This window comes from Protopterus annectens, chromosome 13.part0 (assembly GCF_019279795.1).
Source record: "Protopterus annectens isolate FY-2018-M chromosome 13.part0, PAN1.0, whole genome shotgun sequence".
Lineage (NCBI taxonomy): Eukaryota > Metazoa > Chordata > Ceratodontiformes > Protopteridae > Protopterus > Protopterus annectens.
In genome coordinates, this window is record NC_056747.1 from 749509032 (window position 1) to 749533983 (window position 24952).

The window sequence follows — 24952 nt, forward strand, 5'->3', positions numbered from 1 at the left end:
AAACTAAGTCACAAGTAAGTGATGGTTCAAAGTGAGATAAAGTAAGGGATTGAAGAACTAGTGTTAGTTCCCAAGGAGGAATGGGTTCTCTAACTGCAGGTCTTAGCATTAAGACTCCCTTTAGAAAGGCTTTACAAAGTTTGTGTGACATAACGGACGACCCATCAAACCCCATATGAAAATTAGAGATCGCAGCAAGATGGACTTTAATTGTAGAGGAACCAGACTGATAGAAGTTAGCCAAAAAATCCAAAACCTTATGAACGGGAGTCGTATAAGGATCAAGTTTGTTCACAAGGAACCAGCTTTCAAATTGTTCCCATTTACTTTGATACAATTTTCTAGCTGAAGGTCTGTGATGAGCCACAGTGATTTGTCGTACAGGAGAGGAAAGGGAAGGAAGTCTAGCAATCATGGGAATTGGAGAAGCCACGCAGTGATCTTGAGATGCTGGAGGTTCGGATGAACCATGCCCTCCAGATGAAACAGCAGATCTGGAGCTGGGTTCAGAATCCATGGTTTCCAAAGAAAATGAGGTCAAATGAAAAGAAACCAAACTTGTCAAGGCCAAAAGGGGACAATGAGGATTACTGAATTCTCCAACCTCTTGACTTTCTTTAGAAACTGGGATATCAAAGGAGTTGGTGGAAAGACATAAAGAAGACGGGGGGGGGCAATCATGGAGTAGAGCGTCTTTGGGTGACTCTCCCGCAGGGAGGATTAGGGTAAAGTAACTGCAGCACTTATTGTTTAGTGGGGACACAAAATGGTCACAGCAAGGTTGGCCCAGTGACAAAAAATCTCTTTTGCCACTACAGAATTGAGAGACCACTTGGGAGGCAAGAGAATGGTTCTGCTCAGTTTTGTCTGTTATGTTGGAGCTCTCCAGAATGTGCATTACTGTGAGAAAGCTGCTGGAAGACATCGCCCATTGCCAAACTCTGAGGGCTTCTTGACACAATGGGTAAGATTTGGTTCCCCCTTGTTTGTTGATGTACCAGACTCCCGGCATGTTGTGCATCTGAATTGCTACTGTTTCTAGAATAAAAGTATCCTGAAATGTTTGCAACACTAATAGCACTGCCCTCATCTCTAGAATACTGATGTGCAAGTTGGCCTCCAGTTGGGACAACGTGCCTTGGACTGTCTTTCTCAGATAATGCCACCCCCCAACCCTATATGGAAGCATCCGTGGTCACTATTGTTAGAGGTTGCGGAAGGATGAATAGTTAGTGTGAAAGAATCTCGTTGGAGTGGAGCCACCATGAAAGATCCTGCTTGCAGCGATTGTTAACCAAGATGTGGTGTGACACTGGCTGACCTGTCAGAGACCACTGGGAAGCTAGCAACCACTGTAAGATTCACATGTGATATCTCACTCAGGGAACTGGGGTGATTGAGGCTGCCATCGAGCCTAATGCTTTAAGGACTAATCTGGCTGGAACAGTTTTGCTTTGGAAAATTTGGCTGACCTGAGTTCTGATCCTTTGCAGTCCAGTGGGAGAGAACCAACTCCTGTAACTGTGTTCAACAGGGCTCCAATGAGTTCCAGTTGTTGTGATGGCTGTAAACTTGACTTTTCATAATTTATTGTGATACTTAAGAGATACAGAGCGAAATCTCTTGCCCGTTCTAATTGATGCCTGGTGGCAGTGGTGAGGAGCCAGTCATCGAAGTATGGAAAAACTCGAAATTCTTACAGTCTGAGATGAGCTGCTACCACTGCCATGTGTTTTAATACCCTGGGGGCTGAGGTGAGTCCAAAGGGAAGTGCTCTGAATTGGAAATGACTGGTTCCTAGCTGGAAGCACAGGAACCCCCCGGGGCATTTGTCCATTTTTATGTGGCAATACAATGTTCTGGAGGTCTATAGAGTACATCCAATTGTCCTTTTCCATGAATGGAAGTATAGACTGAACAGAGACCATCCGAAACTTGGCTCCACTCTGACAAGAAACCCCGGCCTTAATGAGGCTATTAACATGAAGTGTTTCTTGAAAGATAGGAAATTAAAATTAAATAAAAAAATGGACTTTATTTCTTATTTTGATCAGGTTTAATTATGCTAAGTTTTTAACAAACTGTTTTTTTATATGTTTTGATTTTATACATTCAAAAGAAAGCAGTTTTAATTATGTGATTATTGTTAATTGATTAATTATTTGATTGATGTGGTTATTTAAGCACTGTTATCAGTAAATGATTTTGTATTCTGAAGAAGTCTCTTTGACGAAAGCGTTGAATAAAGTGTGGTACGCTATTTCTTGATTGCCTTGACTATTGGTTCCAGATTTCTTTGGTATTGTTCTGCTTCATTTGGTTTGCACTCTTTTGTTGCTCGATTCTACAAAGGCAGAAGCACAGAGGGTCATCGATGACTCCAAAATAAAAGAAACCGAACCATGCACCCTGGAACCGGCCAGGGAGTCTCAACCCCAGGAAACCTCTGGTGCCAAAAGCCCCGAGGAACTCAAGGCAACTTTTGGCTCTGGAGAAGTGGTTGCTACTGGAACCGAGACAGTCGATGCTGGAACTGTTGATGCAATAAATTTGGAGAAGGAATAATGGTTGGTGTTGTAACAGGACTGGTTTGGATGCCAGCTTGGCCAGGAACCAAGGACAATCCCCTCGCCGTCACTAGATGATCAACCAGTCTCATGATACTGGCTTCAGACAGACTCTTAGTGGGCCTAACTGATGTAGTTGAGGGATACCTAGGGAGTGTCACATCGATGAAGGGGCTTGGAGGTCTATCCTTAAAAGGATCAACTGATGGAGAGTATCTGGATCTTGGCACAGAGATCAACTGAGATTGCTCCAGTACTGACATTTCTCTCAGTGCTGAAGTTGGCTCCATAATTTTTGTTGAATCTTTTTTGCCATTTTTGGTGCCATGGAACTCATCAGCACCAAAGGGTGTTTTGAAACCTTTCTAGGGAGTTCCAACCAAAGAAGGTCATTTGTTAGAGGATGAAGAAGAAGACGATGATGAACTGGCTTCCGTTTTTGACACAGAGAAAAGAGATACATTAAGATAACAAACTTACTTATACCCTAATCCAAAGCTCGAGAGCAGTTGTAAGCATCTGACATACAAAGCGGCAAACGAGATTGGACATAATCTTGAGAGGAGCATTATGGGTAAAGCCTAGCTCGAGAGTTTGGAAGGTGCGAGTTGAAATAAATGGCCGTATTGGTCCCAGTGCTCGGAACCGAGCCCACAGTCAAGGGTTACGTGAAGACTGACATCAAATCAATAGATGTCCTTTCCTTCACTGTTGCAATGTTCACTCCTTCCCTCCTCTCACTTTTACTGTTTCCTTCTGAATGCACATGTACCCCTTTTACTCCATGGACTGTTGTTCCTCCTAGAGCTTTTCAGTTTTGAGGAAGGTACATCCGTATGTCACCTTTATGCCCTATGTTGTAAGCAGGGAGTATATGTGTGATGTACAATGTCCCTCTTACAATATAAGGGTTTGGTAGACTGGCTGGACATTGGGCTAACCTTAGGAGGGTATCCCCTAGTGTAATGAATACTGCTACAGTGAAGGGAAGGGCATCTACTGTTATGGTTCTTTTCTCAGGCATATCAAAGCCTGAACAAGTGTCTTCAATAACATCTAGAACAGTCCAGTTGTGTATGCCCTTTTCCCTATGGGAAAAACTCAGTTCCCACTAATTACCACATTGATGGTAGTGCACTGGACACTGAAGGTGTTATAAAAGATCTAGGGACACAGGCTGACAGCAACCTCTCCTTCAACCACAACATTGCCACTGTGGTCAGAAAGTCCTTTTATGGGGCACATCTCATTACCAAGGGTTTTGCATCCAGGAAGAAAGAGGTTATCATCTCCCTCTACTCTTCCCTCATTAGACCAATCATCGAGTGCAATACCCCATTTGGTATTTACCTCACTAAACCCCTGCAACAGCTGGAAAGGCCACAAAAGTACATCACTAAGAGGATCCTAGGGCTTAAACACATGTCCTACATGGACAGACTCAAAAAACTCTAGCTTTTCTCTGTCTCATATAGTCTATTAAGAGGCGATCTCTGCTTGACTTACAAAGCCATGTCTGACCCAGTCCTGTTAGAAATGTTACACCTAAAAAAACCCAATCCCTCTGCACCACACACTCTAGGGACTTCAACCTCATTACCACAATCAACAGAAAATGCTGGAGGGACAGGTTCATAACCCAGAGACTGCCCACGCTCTGGAATAGACTTCCCATACATGTCAAGCTGAGCACCTCATTGGCCCTTTTTAAGAGAAATCTTGAGGAGTGGATGGGAAATAGAAAGTTCAACCCAGGGATCACTCCAGTGGCTCTACTTGATAGAGGCAATGGGAATTAATGGCGGCATGATGCCAGGGCACTTCTATGGGCTAGTCTTGTAAAGGCTCCAAGGATGTTGGCCTAGTACACACCTATGAACTAAGTCTTAAAAGTCAATCCTTCTTTTGTCTTAAAAATGTAGGACCTAGGTGCATTTGCATGACTAATCACAACAGCTTCCTATTATTTCAGGTGCTTGGCAGATGTATTCTGTATTCTAACAATCACTTCAAGTTTCAGTACAGGGGGAATGCCCGAGCCTAACTGTCATAGTATCATTTCTGTTTTTGCTAGGCTTTCTACCATACAGATTGAATTTGTAGCATTTTCTTTGGCTGAAGTGTTGGTAGCACTGTCCTCCCTTCTCCTCCCATAAACAATTACAAATGTGAAAGCCTTACTGGTTGAAATGGAGTGTTTCTATACTCAGAAGAATTAGATAACAGTTTTGTTTGGAACTAGCAACACATCTTTCATGACCTTGTCTTACATTAAATTGAAATGCAAGAAATGCTTACCATAAAAATGAAAGACATCTTAAAATGTATTTTGTAGTGAAGACAAGTCCCCATGCAACTTTGGTGCAACACAGTGTAGGAAAGCGAAAATTCTCTATTACAACAAACATCTATATTGGACACACAGCTACACTGCTGTAAATAATTCAAGTCTATCAGTTTTTGATGTAAAGTGATTAAGAAAATGCGGCTACAAGACAACCAATCACTAAAACTCAATTCAACTGGGTTAACAATTTTTTTCTGAAATTTTCTCATGGGATAACTCTGTCTACTTGGCCATTGGACTGTGGATATCTTGGTGAAAAGATTATGTGCTAAAATTCCCAGTTTTTTGAAAATGTACAAAATTACTGGCATAAAGAACAGATTTCATTAATGTGATGACAGACTGTGAATAGGTTATCTATCAGTCTGTTAACCTCAGGATACCTTAAGTAGCAGTCAGCAAAGATGAGATACTGACCCGTCCTTATCCTGAAATAAATCAGAATAACCACTTCATCCATGTCTATCTGGAAAGCCATGAGGCATCATACAGTCTTTAGTAGTACTGCTTTTATGAAAAATAATGCAGATGTGACAGTTTCTGTTTTAACCACATGTTCTACTTGACAAGACATTTGAAGCTGAAACAGTGTCAGATTCCCTTTCTTTACACTCAGCAATGCACAAGTGCACTTCATGCATTCTTTCCAACATCCAAATGTGTAGGTGACTTGCTATGGTCACTAAACTGAATATTAACATCAGTCATTTTAACTAATGCATTTCACTATGGTTAAGTGTAACACAGATCAAATGGGAATGAAACATTTCTTTTGACATATGGCCATCGTCAATACTATATTTTTAAGCAACTGTATCTCTAAGTCATTCTCAGTATGACAAGTCATGAAGAAAACTGTCAAATATAGTAAATAATTCAGCATATTGTTCAAAAATATGAAATGAAGCATACATGAACTAAAGTTTTTGTTTGCCCTCTGTGACCCATGACTGTACACTGCGCTTTGCTTCTGAGGAATACATGACTGTACTATATGAATCAGCAATTATGTCTGTGAACATACAAATCATACTCTCTGTAAGTGTGCAAATCACTGTCTCTGTGATGATGTGAATCATAGTCGCTGTAAATCTGGCAATGTTAGCTGGGGGTCTTATGACTGGCAAGCATAAGAAGACAGGATGTACACCAAAATAAGTAAAGCATCCCATACTCAGCTAAGTCCACCAGACTGTTGCACACTGTAATTAAATATGTCATCTGCACAAGCCTATAAGTGTTTGGACATAATATATGATCCTCCCTCCATTCTTGAAAGAGCAATGAGGGAACCATTTGAAATGGGATTGGCACATGTATCGATCAGCAATCTAGTTACCTGCTTTTAGTAATTGTAGCCTGAAAATGTTAAGGCATTCATGTGGACAATAGGAATTCCCCTCTCTCACACTGGTAAGGCTCAAGTTATTCCTTTATTTAATTATTTATAGGTTTGCATTTTGACCATACCTAGAAAAAAATCAGTGAAAACATAACTTTGTGTTTAAGCAATTTGCTCTGCTCAGCCCTGCATAGGAACCTAATTATTATAAGGGCTTAGGAGTTTGTAACATTCGTTGCTAAGTTTGGCCAGTGTCCTTTTATATAAACAGTTCAGCTCAGCTTAAGACCACTTATTTTCACTTACTCCTCTTCCTTTGCCTTTTGCACCTTGAAGCAAAGTATATACAACACCTGTTCTTCTAGATTTGCCTGGGCAAAAGCAGAAGATAGGAAAATCAGCCTGGTTATCTTCCTCAATGCACCCCACCTTTTCTCCTCTTATTACTCTTGGATGCCTATCGAAAATGTCTTTTCTTTGACCTCATTATAATGAATACCTTGGAGCATCGTGTTTATCCCACAAGTCTGATTACATGCAGGATGTCAGGTGATTGTGTCTTGCACTTTACTTACTGCCATGTTAGGAAAGTGACTGGTTGCTCTCAGACTAACTTCGATGTTCATATCTTTTCATCAGTTGTCTGTCTGTGAGGTGAAACAGAATCCGCTAGCCTAGAAAGCAGTACATAGTGTCAGCAGAATTGTAAAGTTCAGTACATATTTTACTTTTTGTGAGGATCGGCCAGTTTGCTCCATTCTCAGTCTTGAGATGATCTGGATAAAAAAAATGCACACTTGTTTGTGGATCACAAATATTTGTTTGTTAACCATAGAAGAACACTGATCCACATGGATATTTTTCAGGTTGAACCTTGGGAGTACAGGGAATTAAGAAGAAAAGTACAGTTGTGTACCTACCATAAATGTAGATGTGCGAGTGTGTTCACTGTTGCAGTCATTACAATTGGGTTATCCTGCTGGCAGGCTACCTGCAGTCGGCCTGAATTCCAAAGTCTAGGTCCAGCATCGGTTGCTGTCGCCTCCTCCCTGACGTCAGTGCGCCAGGGGTATAAAAGATGCAGCCGATGCCATTTTCTTCAGTTTTTCTTGCCCCAGATGTCAGGTGCCCCTAAAATGGTAGGCTAAATTATGCCAATACGCATGCATGCACAAAAAACAGCTTTTCCTTCATCTACAAGCAAATGCACCACATAGGTTGTATAGAATCGAGAAGTACAGATAAGTCCCAGCAAAGGAAAAAGGGGGATGGTGGGAAGGTAACCTGGACTGCAACAGCGAATACACTCGAACATCTACATTTATGGTAGGTACACAACTGTACTATGTTCATCGTGTTTCACTGTTGCAGTCATTACAATTGGGTTGAATCCCAAAGCTAATGTTGGGAGGCTGGTGCTAAATAGGATTAGGAGAGGCTATCAGGCCCTGCAGAACTGCAGTGGCAAATCCTACCCTGGATTTAGAGTAGAGAGGTAGGTGATAGTGCTTTGTAAAAGTATGCACTGAACTCCAAGTTGCAGCCTCTAAGATGTCTTTGGTTGGTACTCCTCTGAGGAAGGCTGCTGAAGTGGCTGCTGCTCTGGTTGAATGTGGCCTAATGCCCTTAGGCACTGATTTGCCATGCTGTGAATAGCAGAAACGAATGCAGTGGCCTATCCATTTTGAAATAGTCTGCTTTGAGATAGGCTTTCCTTGTGATCCTTCAGCATATGCCACTAGAAGTTGTTCAGACTTTCTGAAAGCTTTGGTTCTGTCTAAGTAGAAGCATAGCTGCCTGTGAACTTCCAAAGAATGCAGAATTCTCTCACCCTTATTCTGTGGATTTGGATAAAAGGTAGGCAAATTAATTGTTTGGTTAAGGGCCACACTGGACACTACCTTAGGTATAAATGTAGGGTTTGTCCGCAGTGAAACCCTGTCAGGATGGAAAATGATAAAAGGTTCCACAGCCATGAGTGCCTGTAACTCTGAGACTCGTCTAGCAGAGGTTATTGCTAGGAGCAAAGCTGTTTTCCAGGATAAGAATTTTACATCAGCTCCAGAGGCTGGTTCAAACGGAGGCAATGTGAGTTTTTCCAAGACATAGTTGAGGTCCCATGCAGGTACTGGTGCTTTCCTTGGAGGTCTTATGTTTTTGGCCCCTCTGAGGTGCTGCCTTAGTAATGGATGAGAAAAAATAGTGGTTCTGTATTGTAATGAGCTGAAATGGCAGAGGCATGAATTTTAATTGATGAAAAGGAAAGGCCTTTATCAAGCATCTCAGTTAAGTATTGCAAAATCTGAGGAATATTTGGAACAATCGTGTCAAAAACTTGTGCCTGGTTCCAAGCACAGAATCTCTTCCATTTTTCTGCATAAGATTTTCTGGTGCTAGGTCTCCTGGCCTCCAAAATAACATCCATCACTGCTTTAGAGAGAGGTGTGCCTTGACTGGCTACGTTATCCGCCATGCTGCCAGGTTTAAGGTCCTGAGTTGGCTGTGCAGTATCGGACTGTCTTGTTGGGTCAATAAGTGAGGAATTTGAGGTAATGTCCAAGCTGGGCATTGAGACAAGCTCTTTAGGATTGGGTACCAGTGCTGGCGGGGACAGTCTGGGGCAATCAGTATCATATTTGGTTTCTCTTGTCTAACCTTGAGGAGTACCTTGGGGAGGAGAGGCGGAGGAGGGAAGGCATATACTGCTAGGTCTTTCCAGCTGAAAGACAGAGTATCCACTTTCCATGCTTGCTTGTGATAAATCCTTGTGCAGAATTTCTGTAGTTGGTAGTTGTGAGGGGAGGCAAATAGGTCTATGTCCGGGCATCCCCAGTTCCTTGTTATCATGCTGAAGACTTGTGGATCCAATTTCCACTCGTGGGGATCCATTAGGTTTCTGCTTAGTTCATCTGCCAGAGTATTTGTCCTTCCTGGCAGGAATTGTGCTTGCAGATGTACTTGGTAAGTCAATGCTGTGTCCCACAAGTTCATGGCTAGCCTGCAGAGGGGGTAGGAATGTGTGCCTCCCTGCTTGTTTATGTACCACATGACTGTAGTACTGTTCGTCCTTATCAGTAGTTGTCCTGGATGAAGTAGATCCTTGAAGGCTGTCAGGGCATTCTGAACAGCTAGCATCTCTTTTTGATTCATATGTAGATGCATTTGACTTGCGGACCATGTGCCCTGAATACATCTTCCTGCCATATGGGCCCCCCAGGCATAATCTGATGCATCTGTTGTCAATGTCTGCCTGGCTGTGGGTAAGGTTAATGGCTGCCCCATGTTGTGGTGACAGGCTTTTGCCCACCATCGAAACTCCTGTTGCATTGTTTCCAGGCTGTGGCAATGTTGAGTCCAAACACTTTTTAGATACCATTGCAGTTTCCTCATATGCAGTCTTGCATATGGAATTAGCAGAATGCAGGATGCCATGAAGCCCACAGCCTGCAGAATCTTTCTTGGAGATAACTGGGTCTTTGTTGCCAACATTTTGAAATAAGTAGTCAGTTGTCTGTGTTTGTCTGGCGTAAGATAAGCCATCTGGGCAGTTGTATTTAAGCTTGCACCCAGGAATATTATCTCTTGAGAGGGTATGAGTTTTGATTTCTTTTCGTTTACTGTGTACCCTAGACCTGTTAGTAATCTTTTTACAAACGCCAGATGCTGTAGTAGAATGTCCTTGTTATCTGCTTGAATAAGGCAGTTGTCCAAGTAAGGATATATTTGTATTCCTCTTTGTCTGCAAAATGCAATCACTGGTGCCAGGCATTTTGTGAAGACCCTGGGCGCAGTAGATAAGCCAAAGGGCAGTGCAGAGAATTGGTAATGATTGAGCCAGCTATAAATCTGAGGTATCTTCTGCATGATTGTCTGATTGGGACATGCAGGTATGCCTCTTTTAGGTCTAGAGTCACAAGCCAAGCCCTGTTGTCCAGCATGAGCAGAAGCTGCTGCAGAGATAACATTTTGAATTTTGGAATATCCAGAAATGTGTTTAGGATAGACAGGTCCACTACTGGCCTCCAGGCTTTGTCCTTTCTGGGCATCAAGAATAGCCTTGAGTAGAATCCTAGTCCCTGCTCTTGCTGTGGTACTAACTGAATGGCTCTCATGTCCATGAGGGAAGAAACTTGTTTTTGTGCCTCTGCCCATTGATTGTGTGGCAGGTCTGGCATACCGTTTGGCCTTGGCAGGGTGTGAAAGTGGAACCTGTAGCCTTGTGATACGATATTTAAGACCCATTTGTCCTGGGTGATCATGTGCCAATTTTGTGAAAAAAGAGCTAGTTTCCCCCTAAAGGGGCTGCCAGAAGATAAGTGCTTGGTGCTGGCAGGGGAAAGTCATTGAGACGGTTTCCTGTATGGCTGTGATTTTTCCTCTCCGCTTTTGGAGGTAGAAGCACCCCATTGTTTAGGCCTGTATGAGCCTTGGGGCTGTGATCTGCCTCTGGGGCGCCTGTATCTGCCTCTTTGTGACCTGTCTGACACTGGAAAGGACCAATTCTTTGTAGGCCAGTTCCTGCTAAATCTGGGAGGCTGTACCTGCAAGAAATCCTTGACTGTTTGCATAGATTTAGCTTTGTCCTCCATTTTCTTCAACACCTCTTCTGCTTTAACACCAAAGTATCATGCTGCAATGGAGATCTAAAAGTTTTGCTTTAACATGATCAGGCAGATTCTGTTCTTTTAACCAAGCATGCCTCCTAATGACAGAACCTGTAACAGCGGCCCTGCAGGAGGCCTCTAGAGAATCAAAACCATATTGCAAAGTATGCTTTCCCACTTGTTCAGCTGCATGCAATAAATCCTGCATTTCTTTATTTTCTGCACATTCTGAATTTGCCAACATTTTCTGTTTAAGCAGTGACATAAGATATTGCTGATATTTAAGCATATGAACGTGGCAATTTAAAGCTCTTACAGCCAAGGTAGCAGAATCTTTTTCCCCCATCTGTCCAGGGCCCTAGAATCCCAATCAGAGGGGATAGGGTTTTTTTGCAGTGGAAGCCTTGACCCCTTCGGGACCCTGAGAGATAGTTTCTGGGTCAGCAGCAGGGTTTTTATAAAGAAATTTATGTGAATCTGGAACCCTGTAGTATCTGTCTGGCTTAACAGGAGCTGGTGGTAAAGAGTCTGGAGACAGACCGGACTCTGAAAATACATCATCTACAATGTCTAAAACTGGTGGGATAGCAAGGGGCCTGTGCTGAGGTAATAAAAGGAAGTCTCTGAGCCTTTTCTTGGATTCTGAGTAATCTTGGCTCTCCCAGTGGAAATGCTCCCTCATAGTATGTAGAGTCTCCCCAAGAGAGTAATCCTCAGGAGGAGAGGCTGAAGGGATAGATTCTTCAGCATCAGAATCCTCATAGGGAGGAATAGAATATTTCTGTTCAGAAGAGGAATCAGAGGAAATGGAAACCTGATCTGAAGATTCATATTCTATCTCTTGCCTAGGCCTCTCATCAGGAGGGGGATGGGAACCCCTGATCAAAGTAGTTAGGTCTTCAGCCATTTTAAGCATCTGTTTTTTAGGCATGGTGGCCTGTCCAGGAGAATGTTGTACTTGTTTATTTGTCTTTAGAGCTGCTTTAGTCTTTGCATTTGAAGCTGAAGTAGGTTTCACATATAACTGTGTAGGCCTGAAAACACCCTCAGAAGCCGATGCCTGCTCAGCGGCTCCGGACCCATCTGAGTGAATAGTTTCCGAGTGTCCAGTACCATGAGTTTCCAGCGGCCTAGTCAGCTCCAAGTGGGAGTCGGAAGCGGCCTGTGCCTCTGAGGTAGCAGGCGTCAGGGGCTGCGAAAGCGCCTCACTGAGAACCAGCGAACCGGCGACAGGCCTAGCGGAAGCCTCGTCGTCGGTTTTGGACCTCGGATGCCTGTCCTTTTCTTTTTCTTTGCGCTTTTTATAAACTCCGGTAGTCGGCTGTTCTGACAGCATTATATAATTGAATCTTCTGCCAAAGTAATGAAATGCAAAATCGTACCGACACTTAATAGTACGTTGGTTAAATCTAGCACAAAACCGACAACTAGCAACGTCGTGGTCAGGGCCTAGGCAAGGAATACAGTAAGAATGAAAATCCTTATGAGGTATTTGCTTCCCACAAGAAATACAATTATTAACTTTTTCTGACATCGGTCTGGGGCAAGAAAAAAGTTTCCCCAACGGGGTACTTAGCTTTAATGAAGACTTCGGATCTGAAATTCGATTTTGAAAATCTCAGGAGTCGGCCGACTGGCACTTGCGAACTGCTTTTGCTTCGGGCACCGCGCGGCAAGAAAGACTGAAGAACATGGCGTCGGCTGCATCTTTTATACCCCTGGCGCACTGACGTCAGGGAGGAGGTGACAGCAACCAATGCCGGACCTAGACTTTGGAATTCAGGCCAACTGCGGGGAGCCTGCCAGCAGGATAACCCAAATGTAATGACCGCAACAGTGAAACACGATGAACATCAATAACAGTGTATACAGTCACATAAATTAATTACAAAGAAAGCTTATGCCATTAAGCATGCTATATAAAAAAGACTTCTGCAATGCAAATAGTAATCTTTCACACTGCAGTAGGAATATCACAATTTTCATATGAATTGTATTCACTTAATATATGCAGCAATGGATTGCTGGGTTTAACTTGGCGGGTACATCAGGAGACGGAAGAGAAGTGCAGTCAGTGAAGTAGAAGAGGCATGAGTGTTGCAGTATTTGATAGAAGGGGAGATTTAAATGTGCTATAGAGGGGAAAAAGGGTCTGCACTCTGCTCCTTTTAATAGGTGTTTTTTTTTAGCTCTAAATGGACTTTTGGATAGGTAGGTATGGCCTTTATACATGGTGGGAGAGTTTCCTAAACTTTAGGAGCTAGTATAGAGTTTGTGTGTTTTGCGGAATGTAGGTTATGGGTAGAGGACTGTTAAGCTGTAAATAGTTGTTTTTTCTGAGATAGACATCCAAACAGGATGAGGGGAAGAGTTTTGCTTGATTATTTTTATGCAAAAGAGACTATCTGGAGTGTAGATCTTTGCTTGGAAGTGATTTAGTTTTTGAAAGAGTAAAGCAATAATGTAGACCACTAGGATCAATTTCAGTGATGTCAACATTACCCCTAGAAGACATGAAACAACAGAAAGAAAATTTGTTAACTAATGCAGCAACAGTTTTTGGCATCTGTCGACATCGCAAACCATTAAAGTGCAAAAACATAAAACTTCCAAAATTAATAAAATGACAATGAATTCCATGAAACAAAGCCACAGTACATTTGAAGAAGCTGAAATGAGCAAAACATTCAGATGGAACAACCACCATTCTTTTGCATACACTACTCACTGACAATGGCAAAGGATGCCATCCATTTAGCCATTAGGATTATGTCTGCACTTACCCACCTTCTCCGACCCTCCACTAGTGAAGTATACACAGTGCTGGGACATAATTATACTCAACTTGGTGAGCAGGCACATCCTGGTCCTTGTGTATTTCACTGCACTACTCAACATTCACTGGGTGACAGTATTTTTTTTAACACCTTTATTAAATTATCACTTAAGACATAAGCAAACATACATTAGTACAAAAGATTAATGTGTTTCCAGTTGCATATGTCCAACATTATATAAATCTCTGCAGGTCTAACATTACCTAAGCTGCTCAACTTCTGCCTTCTTTAAACCTCGCTCCTCCTCCAGAACATTATCCTGCATGTATTTTTTGTACAATTTCCATTTATTTCTATGTAATTTGCTCCCTCACTTTTATAAAGATCCCATTTTCCGTTCTTTTATCTTTATTATAATATTCAGTACTTTAAAATACAGTTGGTTTAGACTTTGATTTCCACTTACTAGAAATTGCTTTTTTCTGGCAGCCATTACAATTAGACTTAACAAGGCCTTGCTATGTCCAGGCAATTCAGAACCAGCTCAAAAAATAATTTCCTAGTTAGACCTATTTGCTTACCCAGTATCTCTGACCAAGTACTCTGTAGGATATTTTTTAAAATCTGCCAACTCATTACACTCCCAAACCATATGTTCCCACATCTCTTTCTTCCCTATCATACCTCCAACATTTGCCATCTGCCTGAGGAAGAATTGTTTGGAGTCTACTTAGGGTATAAAAAATACCTATGCCATCATTTCCAAGCAAAAATCCAAACCTTCTAGACTCTGTTGCATACTTTGGAGCCAAACATTTGTTATTCCATTGTTCCCTTGTAAACTGCTTATCCATTCTCCCTTCCCAATCTTTTCTAACCTTCTCTGATTGATTCTTATGGTTATTGTGCAATGTTTTATATGCCCTACTAAATATACATTTTTAACAGAATCTTCTGCACTAGATTCAATTAAAATCTCTATCAGAGCAGGTCTTGCACTTAAAAACACATATCCCTTTCTCTTTGCCCATACTCTGATATTAAACCCTTATAGGGAAGGCAGTATCTAGCCTGCAGTTCAAATGTCTTCACTGGGTGCCAGTATTAAAGTGGCCTGAGCTGCCTCCTGTCCCCCAAGGCTGGAGTCATCAATTGCGTTTGTCAGCTGGGTCACTAGTCATCCTGAGTTATCTGTGTCATACTCAGGAATTTAGCTCTCTGCATCATAGAGCTGGCTTCATGAGTTGTTTTACTAACCTATGCAGACTAGAACTGAAAATCTGGTAGACCGGTCCTTACTGAGTATGGAGTACTTTATTAATCTATGTTGGTTAAAATTTAAAATTAAAAGTAATACACGACTGCTGAGGGTAGAACAGGGGTGCACAACAGTTAGCAGTACTGCCTCACAGATTAGCGGTTTGATTTCAGCTCTGTGTCTGGGAAACGTTTTATCGGGTGCTCCCATTTCCACCCATATCCTAAACACATGCCATTATGGGAACTTCTTATCTTCAAAACAGCTTATAGGTAAGCAAGCAGCGTGAGGATACATCCTGTCAAACTGGTGTCTTGTCCCAGACTGTTATCTCTAACTTATCCCCACTGTTTGTCAGGATAGTGCCTGCTCGCGCACAAGCCAGGAAAAATTAAAGATAAAGTGGGTTATTGGAAAATGAATAATCAAAACTCCTAACCATGTGGACATCCTACAAAAGGGTCTCACTAAGACAGATGCCTGGTGTCAAAGCCATGGCCTCAAGCTCAATGCCAAAAAGTGCATTGTCATCCCTTTTGGTAAAAACTCTGTACCCATGAACTACCACATAGGCGGTAGTCTACTTAACACCGAAAGTGTGATAAGAGACCTTGGGACACAGGTGGAAAGTAGGCTCTCCTTTGATAATCACATTGCCACAGTAGTCAGAAAATCCTTGTATGTGGCACACCTCATCACAAAAGGTTTCTCATCCAGGAAAAAAGAGGTTATTGTTCCCCTCTACTTGTCACTCATTAGAACCATTATAGAATACAGTGCCCCTTATGTACCTCACAAGACATCTACAACTGGAAAGGCCACAGAAATACCTCACAAAGAGGATTACCAGTCTCAAACAAATGCCCTATGCAGACCATCTCAAAAAACTCCAGCTTTACTCTATCAAATATTGCCTACTCAGAGGCGATCTCTGCCTAACATACAAAGCTATGTCAAACCCAGAGCTGTTGGACATGCTCCACTTAAAGAAATCCCAATCCCTCTGAGCTACACACTCTAGGGACCTAAACCTTGTCACCACAATAAACAGAACATGCTGGAGGGATATATTCCTGTCCCAGAGACTTCCCATACTCTGGAACAAATTACCTATCTATAACAAACAAGGGTCCTCATTAGCACTCTTCAAGAAAAATCTTGATGACTGGATGGGAGATAGGAAATTCACCCTGGGGATCACTTCTGTGGCTCTGCTTGACAGAGGCACAAGAAAATAATTTTCTTGGGTGGCGAAAGCCAGGGTACCTTTTTGGCTAGGCTTATATAGGCCCTAGGGCCAATAGCCTAGTACCCACCTATGAACTTATGAATAAATGGAAATGAACTCTGAGTCAATGCAGGGGAGAGGAAAGAGGGACAATATGGAGTGGGGTATGCATGATCTTCTAGTGAAGTCCATCAGGCACCTTCTTACACAGACTGGATGGTAAGATGGATCACTAGAAAAGGAAGGTAGTAGAACCCTCAATGAAAGCTCAGGCACATCTACATACTTCCACCATCTGAACTTATTTTTCTTGACCACCGGTGAGTTCTGAAATGCAATAAGGAAAATCAGCCTTCTGAGTTAGCTCTTTAAAGGAGGGATTTTTAATAGCATATAGCCTACTTACCCACAGGGGCCTAAGGAAAGAAAAGATTTGTCAGGGGGCATCATACTGTCATATAATAGTTGAAACTTGCCTCCCAAGTGAAGAAGTCTTCCTCTTCATCCAAGAACATTCATACCAAGCTCAGTAGAGTCACCCAATGTCCTCTGTGGGACTGAAGGTCTCAAGCTCCTGTATGGCAGCTAGGCCTAAAGTCAGAGATTTGGTTAAATGGCAAAACACTGCATATGGCAAATTATGAAAATCTGAACTAACCATAGAAATAACTTACTTCCCATCCACCTGTACTAATGGCTCAACTGAAATTCCGCAGACTCTGTCAATGATTTCTTCACTGACAATGATGCCTTCAGCACTGTGACTTGTCAAAACTGGACAGACTGCCTTTAATAAAACACCTCTCTCATCAGATCAGTCAAAAACTCTGTAATGAGACTTTGTCCAATGGACGGAGAGTGGCTAATGCAAATGATGCCTCACAATCTACAGGTGAGCTAAGGATTGCTTCTCCAAAGCTGTATAGGTATGTCCCTTCAGCAATGAAGTTAGATAAAGCTAAGTTGGTCCAACATCAAAGACTGCCAATGAAGGCAGATACACCAATCCATTATGTGGTGGACTTACCAGTGGGTGTTGAAAAACGGGTGAAGTGGGTCGACCTTATTCCTCATTTCCTTGAAACATCCTTCCGGAGTAGGAGTGCAAGTTCAGGAATAAGCCTGCTAGTCTTGCTTCTTCTGAAACTACTTGACATTCTTTGTCCTTTTGTGCAGTGTGCTTTAACACATTTACTGCAAGGCAAACAATCTCTTGACTAAAGAGACTGCCAAAGTAATAAAAATATAATTTATTATTTATTTATTTTATTTGACATTTGTTAACCGGGTTGGTCCAGCTGGGCATGAGCCCGTTTTCAGTGGAGACCCGAGGCGAAAAGCTCCAATTACAAAAACAATTAGGATAACATAGGTAACAAAACATAGAAAGTCGTCTTCTTCTTCTTTCGGCTGCTCCCATTAGGGGTCGTCACAGCAGATCAACTGTTTCCATTTCTTCCTGTCCTCTGCATCTTGCTCTGTCACACCAACTACCTGCATGTCCTCTCTCACCACATCCATAAACCTTATCTTAGGCCTTCCTCTTTTCCTGTTACCTGGCAGCTTCATCCTTAGCATCTTTTTCCCAATATACTCTGCATCCTTCCTCAGCACATGTCCAAACCAACGTAATCGTGCCTCTCTGGCTTTGTCTCCAAACCTTCCAACCTGGGCTGACCCTCTAATATACTTATTCCTAATCCTGTCCATCCTCGTCACACCCAGTGCAAATCTTAACATCTTCTGACTCCTGCCTTTTTGTCAATGCCACTGTCTCCAATCCATATAACATAGCTGGTCTCACTACCCTCTTGCAGACCTTCCCTTTCACTCTTACTGGTACTCGTCTGTCACAAATCACTCCTGACACTCTTCTCCACCCACTCCATCCTGCCTGTACTCTATTTTCACCTCTCTTCCACACTCACCATTACTCTGAACTGTTGATCCCAAGTACTTAAACTCATTCACCTTCGCCACCTCTACTCCCTGCATCCTCACCATTCCTCTATCCTCCCTCTCATTCACACACATATATTCGGTCTTAGTCCTGCTGACCTTCATTCCTCTTCTCTCTAGAGCATATCTCCACCTCTCCAGGGTCTCCTCCACCTGTTCCCTACTCTCACTACAGATCACAATGCCATCTGCAAACACCATAGTCCACGGGGACTCCTGCTGATCTCATCTGTCAACCTGTCCATCACCATTGCAAATAAGAAAGGGCTCAGAGCTGATCCTTGATGTAATCCCACCTCCACCTTAAACGCATCTGTCACTCCCACCGCAGACCTCACCGCTGTCACACTACCCTCGTACATATCCTGTACCACTCTTACATACTTCTCTGACACTCCCGACTTCCTCATACAATACCACAACTCCTCTCTAGGCACCCTGTCATATGCTTTCTCTATATCCACAAAGACACAATGCAACTCCTTCTGACCTTCTCTGTACTTCTCCATCTACACTCTCAGAGCAAACATCGTATCTGTAGTGCTCTTTCCTGGCATGAAACCATACTGCTGATCACTAATCATCACCTCCCTTCTTAACCTAGCTTCCACTACTCTTTCCCATAACTTCATGCTGTGACTGATCAGTTTAATCCCTCTGTAGTTACTACAGCTCTGCACATCACCCTTATTCTTAAAAATTGGTACCAAAACACTTTTTCTCCATTCCTCAGGCACCCTCTCACTTTCCAAGATTTCATTAAACAATCTAGTTAAAAACTCCACTGCCATTTCACCTAAACACCTCCATGCTTCCACAGGTATGTCATCGGGACCAACAGCCTTTCTGTTCTTCATCCTCTTCATATCTATCCTTACTTCCTCCTTGCTAATCCACTGCACTTCATGATTCACTATCCGCACATCATTCAACCTTCTCTCCCCTCTCATTCTCTTCATTCTTCAACCTCTCAAAGTACCCTTTCCATCTGCTCAACACACTCTCCTTGCTTGTGAGTACGTTTCCCTCATTATCCTTTATCACCCTTAACTGCTGCACATCTTTACTAGCTCGGTCCCTCTGTCTAGCCAATCGGTACAGGTCCTTTTCTCCCTCCTTAGTGTCCAACCTTTTATACAACTCTTCATACGCCTGATCCTTATCCTTCGCCACCTCTCTCTTTGCCATGCATCTCATCTCATAGAGAGTACCATAACCAATTACAACTCCATAACATATTAATACAAATTATGACTCAAACATATTCAAATTACAGCAAGAGGGTTTTCTCAAAGAAATGAGTATATGAACCCCTAATGTGTTTTTTTTTTATGTAAAAAAACAAGTTATATACAAGTGATTAATTAAGAGATATACAAGTGAATCAGAATTTATTGCATAGGCTTTGTATGAAGGTATAGGTGCTTTCAGGAGTTCAGAGGAAAGGAGCACCATTTGTATAAAGGGGACATATCAGGTAGGTTCTCAGCAGAGACGTGATTTAGTGTTGAGAAGATAATGTTTGAGTTCCTTTTTAAAGTGTGCAGGGTGTATGATGAAGCGGATGTTCAGAGGAAGCTTGTTCCAAGTGTGGGCTTTAGAGCAGTTATATTGCAGTTTGCCTGTGTTATTTTTTGGATGGTCTACATTCAGAAGTTGTTGGTTAGAGGTGTGGAGGGTTTTAGAAGGGGTATAGGTAGATACAAGAGTAGTGAGAGCTGGACAGGATGAAGGTCTGTATAGAACGGAGTGAATAACCTGAAATTGAGAAAGTAGCAGTAGTTGAGGGAATTCAAACCATTGTAATGAGTTCAAGGCAAGGCGGTGATGGGAGTTGTAGGGGGAGTTAGTAATGAATCTTGCAATTTTATGGTAAGTTTGTTGCAGTTTGTTCATGGTAGTAGCTTGTATATTGGTTAGTATTGGGGCTGCGTAGGGAAGTGTGGGCAGGAGGAAGGAGTGAGCTAGAGAGAGTCTAGCATTTGGAGTAAGAAATCTTTTGTTATGATAGAGCAAGCCATGAGCATTCATCTTATGAAGCCACTACCCGGTCGCCGTAACATTTAAGAAAGACACAAATTCTAAAGTACAAAAGAGATGAAATCAATTTTCAATAGTGGTAAAAATCTTAAAAGAATTTTCTCAAAGTAAGAAGCCTGAACTCAGAAAAGTTTAATCCCATCATACAATGTAAAAAAGCAGAAGGGACAGGGTCCATTCCTATTCTTGTGTACACCCCCCTCCCCCAACAATGGAAGATAAAGTTACAAAGAAAAAGAGTGTGCCCCTCAAAAAATCCATGGAAATCACTGAAAGTGGCCTCTGGTGTAGGAAAAGAGCGCCTGGGTGAAGAATCTCCCGATTCTAGACCACTTAAGCTTTTCATGTTCTACTTCAAAGAAAACTTCTAAACTCTCATTGGTTTCTTCTTCCTCCTTGTGCTCAAGAGTGCCCCCTCCTGAGCTATCTGAAATTTGCAAGGAGTCTAGCTACATTATATGCAGGACTTTTGGCAGCTCCTGAAAGTGAATTCAAGAAAAAAAAATGGGCTTCTACATACAGTGCCATGACAAGAAGAAAAGCAGCTCACCACTAGAAGAAAAAAATAAGAATACAGGAGATTATACACGTATGTGTGTCTAGGAAGGCTTTATCAAAAGTAACAAAAATGAGTCCTTGGATAATTCAGATGCTGATCAGCTTGAAAATGGGTCAAAACCATACCCACAGTGCAGTGCTAGGACAAACTACTAGCTTTATTTCTTATTACTTGTTTACCAGTTAAGTCCACTAGATACATGTGTCCTTTTAAAAGGTGATTTGGGAGAACGTCAGGTTAAGGTACCTTGCTCAGAATCACACACCAGTTAAAAGGAAGCTGACATTGACAACTGGCTTAATCAGAACTGAGGGGGCCAGGGGAGAAGGCAATTTCTCTACATTTAGGGGACTATTTTTCTATATTTGGGGAAGTGGGTTGCCCAGTCAACAACAAAGCTGCTGACAGCACAGTACACCCCTATGCCAATAACCCAACGATGATGGTAACTTCACTTAATTTTCTGAAAAAAATGTCACCTACTGACTGGCAAACTCCACAGAAGAGAAGTAAGTTTTTTTATAGTCAACTTTTGTAATGATGATATAGAATGTGACTACTTTTTCTTTTATGAAACTTAAGTAGAAGAAATCTCTCTTTTGGATTCCTGGTCACCAAGAAAATATCTGTAAACATTTTGGCACAACCGTACAATGTGTTTCTGTTGAACTTTGCCAAAATATAGTCTTCTTCTGGCAAATAAACTTTTAGCAGGCAAAAAACGTACACAAGACTGCTCCTCCTGAAACATCACTGCCTGCCTCACTTGCACTTATGAGAAGTGTTTTGACACTTCCGAAGGCAAAAAATGGTTTAATCATGTGACTCAGACACACAGGCAAAACCATAACAAAAAGCCAAAATTCTGAAGAAAAAATGATGCAAAAAAAAAAACAGCAAACTTTTTGTCAAGACAAATTCCGTTCCAATGTCATTGCTGAAAAGTACAAGAAGTGTGGAGTCAGTTTTAACAAACAGCAGATGGAAAAAGGACATCATGAAAAATTCAACCTGATGGTCGCCATCTGGTTGTTAAAGTTGTGCATTATGCCAAAACTTTCTGGTTTACAGTCCATTTAGCATATATGTTCAGCTTCCATGTATTACTTTACTTTCAGTTAAACTTTATCATTTAAAAATGCATCATGTTTAACAGTGCCAAATTGTTTAATGGACACATACCAGATACCCTTTCTCACTGACTTGTTAATTTCTTTGGCTTATCTACCTGTTCGTTTAAAAACAATAGTCTAAAGAAATTGCTCAGTGCTATCTTTTTCCGGGGAAGTGCATAGTCACAAATAAAGAAAAAAATGGCAGGCGTGGCATAACCTGCAAGTACATACCTCCAAACGTTTCACCTGGGTTCTTTCAAATTCCAGTTTGGTTTCCAGTTCACGAATTTTGGCTTCCTGTCTGCTGACAAGAGATTTTTCTACTGTGGATTGCTCCATGAACTCTAACTGGGACTGTAGTGCCTGTAACTGCAAAACAAGTAGACATTTGTTTCAGCTCAACTATTTCACACTACAAACATTCACTAATTTTTCTATTATTTTTTCACAAAGCTGAGACTTTAACCATTCTAATCTACCATAGCAGAAAGAAAAAAAAGCATAAGACATACATATATCGCATGATCACAAGGGACAAACCATTAGCCATAGTTAAAAGAGCAGAAAAAAAATTTATATATATATATATATATATATATATATATATATATATATATATATATATATATATACACACACACACACACATATAGATATATTGATATATATGTATACGTGTGTGTGTGTGTATATATACATTGCGAGAAGAGAAGACAACTATATCACAATTGCTGGAACCTAAAATGTTTAGAATAATGATGTTTCACACTAAGAGAGAGGTTGTGTGTATATATATATATACCGCCCGTAACTTAAATACACCAACTCCGAGATCACACTACAGTGCAGGAATGGAAATCTTTCCACTCCTGCACTGTACGGAAATGCCGGTTCCGCATGGTCGGCATTTCAAAAGTCGATCATATGGTCTTGGCCATATGATCTTCGACATTTTGAAATGTCAACCATGTCAAGGGGACCCATCTATAGATATTGTAGTTGAATGGGGGAAAGTAGCATTAGTTATTGAAATAGCTATAGTGACCTGCATACTGAAAGACATACAATTATAAAATATCAGAATCTCTCAACCTGTTAACACACAAAGTCTGGACAATGCCAAAAATAATGGGGAAAAAGTGGTGAGACAAAGGTCCAAAATCTCATTGTTCTTATAAACTTAGTTGTTAGATTAACAAGTTTTGCACTGGCATGCACTTCTTGAAGAATATGAAGTGTGAAACTCAAATGTCTACCATTAGTTAATGGCTTCAACACTTAATGATTTGCCAGACCACCACTAGTTAATGGCTTCAACACTTAATGATTTGCCAGACCACCACTAATTTTATGAAGGACAAACCAAATATATAAAGCAAACATTTGGACATTCTGCAAAAATCCTGGACAGTTGAGAAGTATGTAGGACATGTAAGCAGAAACTAGAGCAATGTATAGCAAAGGGCACCCCGATAGTTCTAGTAATTGTAAGAGAAGCAACTGAACGAATACAAAAGAAAAAATTCCACCTGCACTTAAACATACTGCCAATAAAGGTAACTCCACAAGAACTACAAATGGAAGCAATTGCTAGTGTACACAGAGTGCTGACAATAGCACTTTTGGCAAAAATTAAAAGCTGAAGAAATACTAACTTCATGAACTTTAGATATGCCCTAACGTAAAGATGAGGCCCATTCCTAACATGGCATTAAAGCACTAAACGTGTAGAAATGAATAAAGGAAGAAAGGTTAAAGGAGAGCTACACTAAAAATATGGGATATCTAGGGAGGTACAATCTATAGGTCCATATGAACTTAAAGAGAAGACAACTATATCACAATTGCTGGAACCTAAAATGTTTAGAATAATGATGTTTCACACTAAGAGAGAGGTTAGTGGAGCAGAAAATGCTATAATTTTCCACAGCAGTACAGCAAACAATGTAATCAGCTATGGCAACTGAAAAGGCAAAATTCTAAAGTCAGGACAAAGAGTAACTAAAAGAGAAACTGGCAATAAGGTAAGGAAGAGAGAAGGTAAAAATGGTTTAATCAGATGAAGGCAGGACGATGTTTTGTGTTGTCTGTGCACCTTTCAAACAGCACAAAGAAGGAAACTGTCATGAAAACAATTACATCTGTCAACCTAAATATATGTGATCGATGTAGTAAAGCAGAACAAAAGGCCAACAAAATGTTATTACAATGTTTATACACATAAACGTATTGGACATCTGTGAAACCTGTGGCTCCAGATTAGTTTTCCTCAAATTGGTTAAAAGCAAAAGCATCATCTAAACTGTCAGCCTGGCAAAGGTCCTTGGGCACAAAATATGAAATAAAAAGTAGTGTGCTAAGTGCATAAGTTTGTACACTTCCACATTTCATCCTGTGACTACCACAAAAGTAAAACAATATGCCACAGTCACTACTTTCTTATGTTGTCTTAGGTTTAGCATGTATGAGTATGCCAAGTTTACCTTTGTTCAACTATGGCATAGGTTACTCACTTGACATGGCTGCTGGCAACCGCAGTCAGCACTTTGCAGTTTCTGTTCAAAAGGTAGCTTCCCTCCTGCTTCTTGCACTATGAGACACAAACCTTCACCCACAACCTTTAGCCTCTGTTATACTGGGAGGTATAAGCCATAGGTTTATTCCCTGTTGCCAGATCAAGAGAACAGCCCTGCCATGACCCTAGCAGTGTTTCACATGGTCAAATCCACTGGGTCTAGGGAGATCTGGAAAACAGGTCTGTCAAAGTCTCTATTAATGGCTCATAATGTTAAATCCATCAAGTCTACCTGATGGGGATTTGTCCCCTTTTATAACCTGTTGGCATTATAATAATTAATCAACATGAAAAAATGAAGACCTGACCCTTCAATGCAGTAATTAAAGTTTACTTTAACACCATTCTCTGTCACAGAATTTTTCCTGTTGTTAAGATGAAAACTTTTAACAATGTTACAACACTATAAGTGGCTTTTTCAAACAATTACTAACTGCAGCAAAGTTGCTTTTTTGACATTACAGCAGCACTACTTTCCTTGATATTCCTTTTGTGATTACTAAAACTGCTTTTCTAAACAGTATCACATAAAAACGGGTACACATCAGGGGCTAGCTTGTTGCATGGAGAAAATGCAGAGC

The 24952-nt window shown here is 41.3% G+C and overlaps 1 protein-coding gene across 7 annotated transcripts in view; it reads right to left on the reverse strand.

Annotated features, from left to right (window-relative positions):
• Positions 1–24952, reverse strand: part of MYO18A (myosin XVIIIA) — a 2129602-nt gene that overhangs the window by 245226 nt on the left and 1859424 nt on the right. For all 7 annotated transcript variants that reach the window (XM_044054445.1, XM_044054444.1, XM_044054446.1 and 4 more), the window contains one exon: positions 22028–22165. In XM_044054445.1, coding sequence (XP_043910380.1) covers positions 22028–22165 — 138 coding nt within the window. The remainder of the gene's footprint in view (positions 1–22027; positions 22166–24952) is intronic.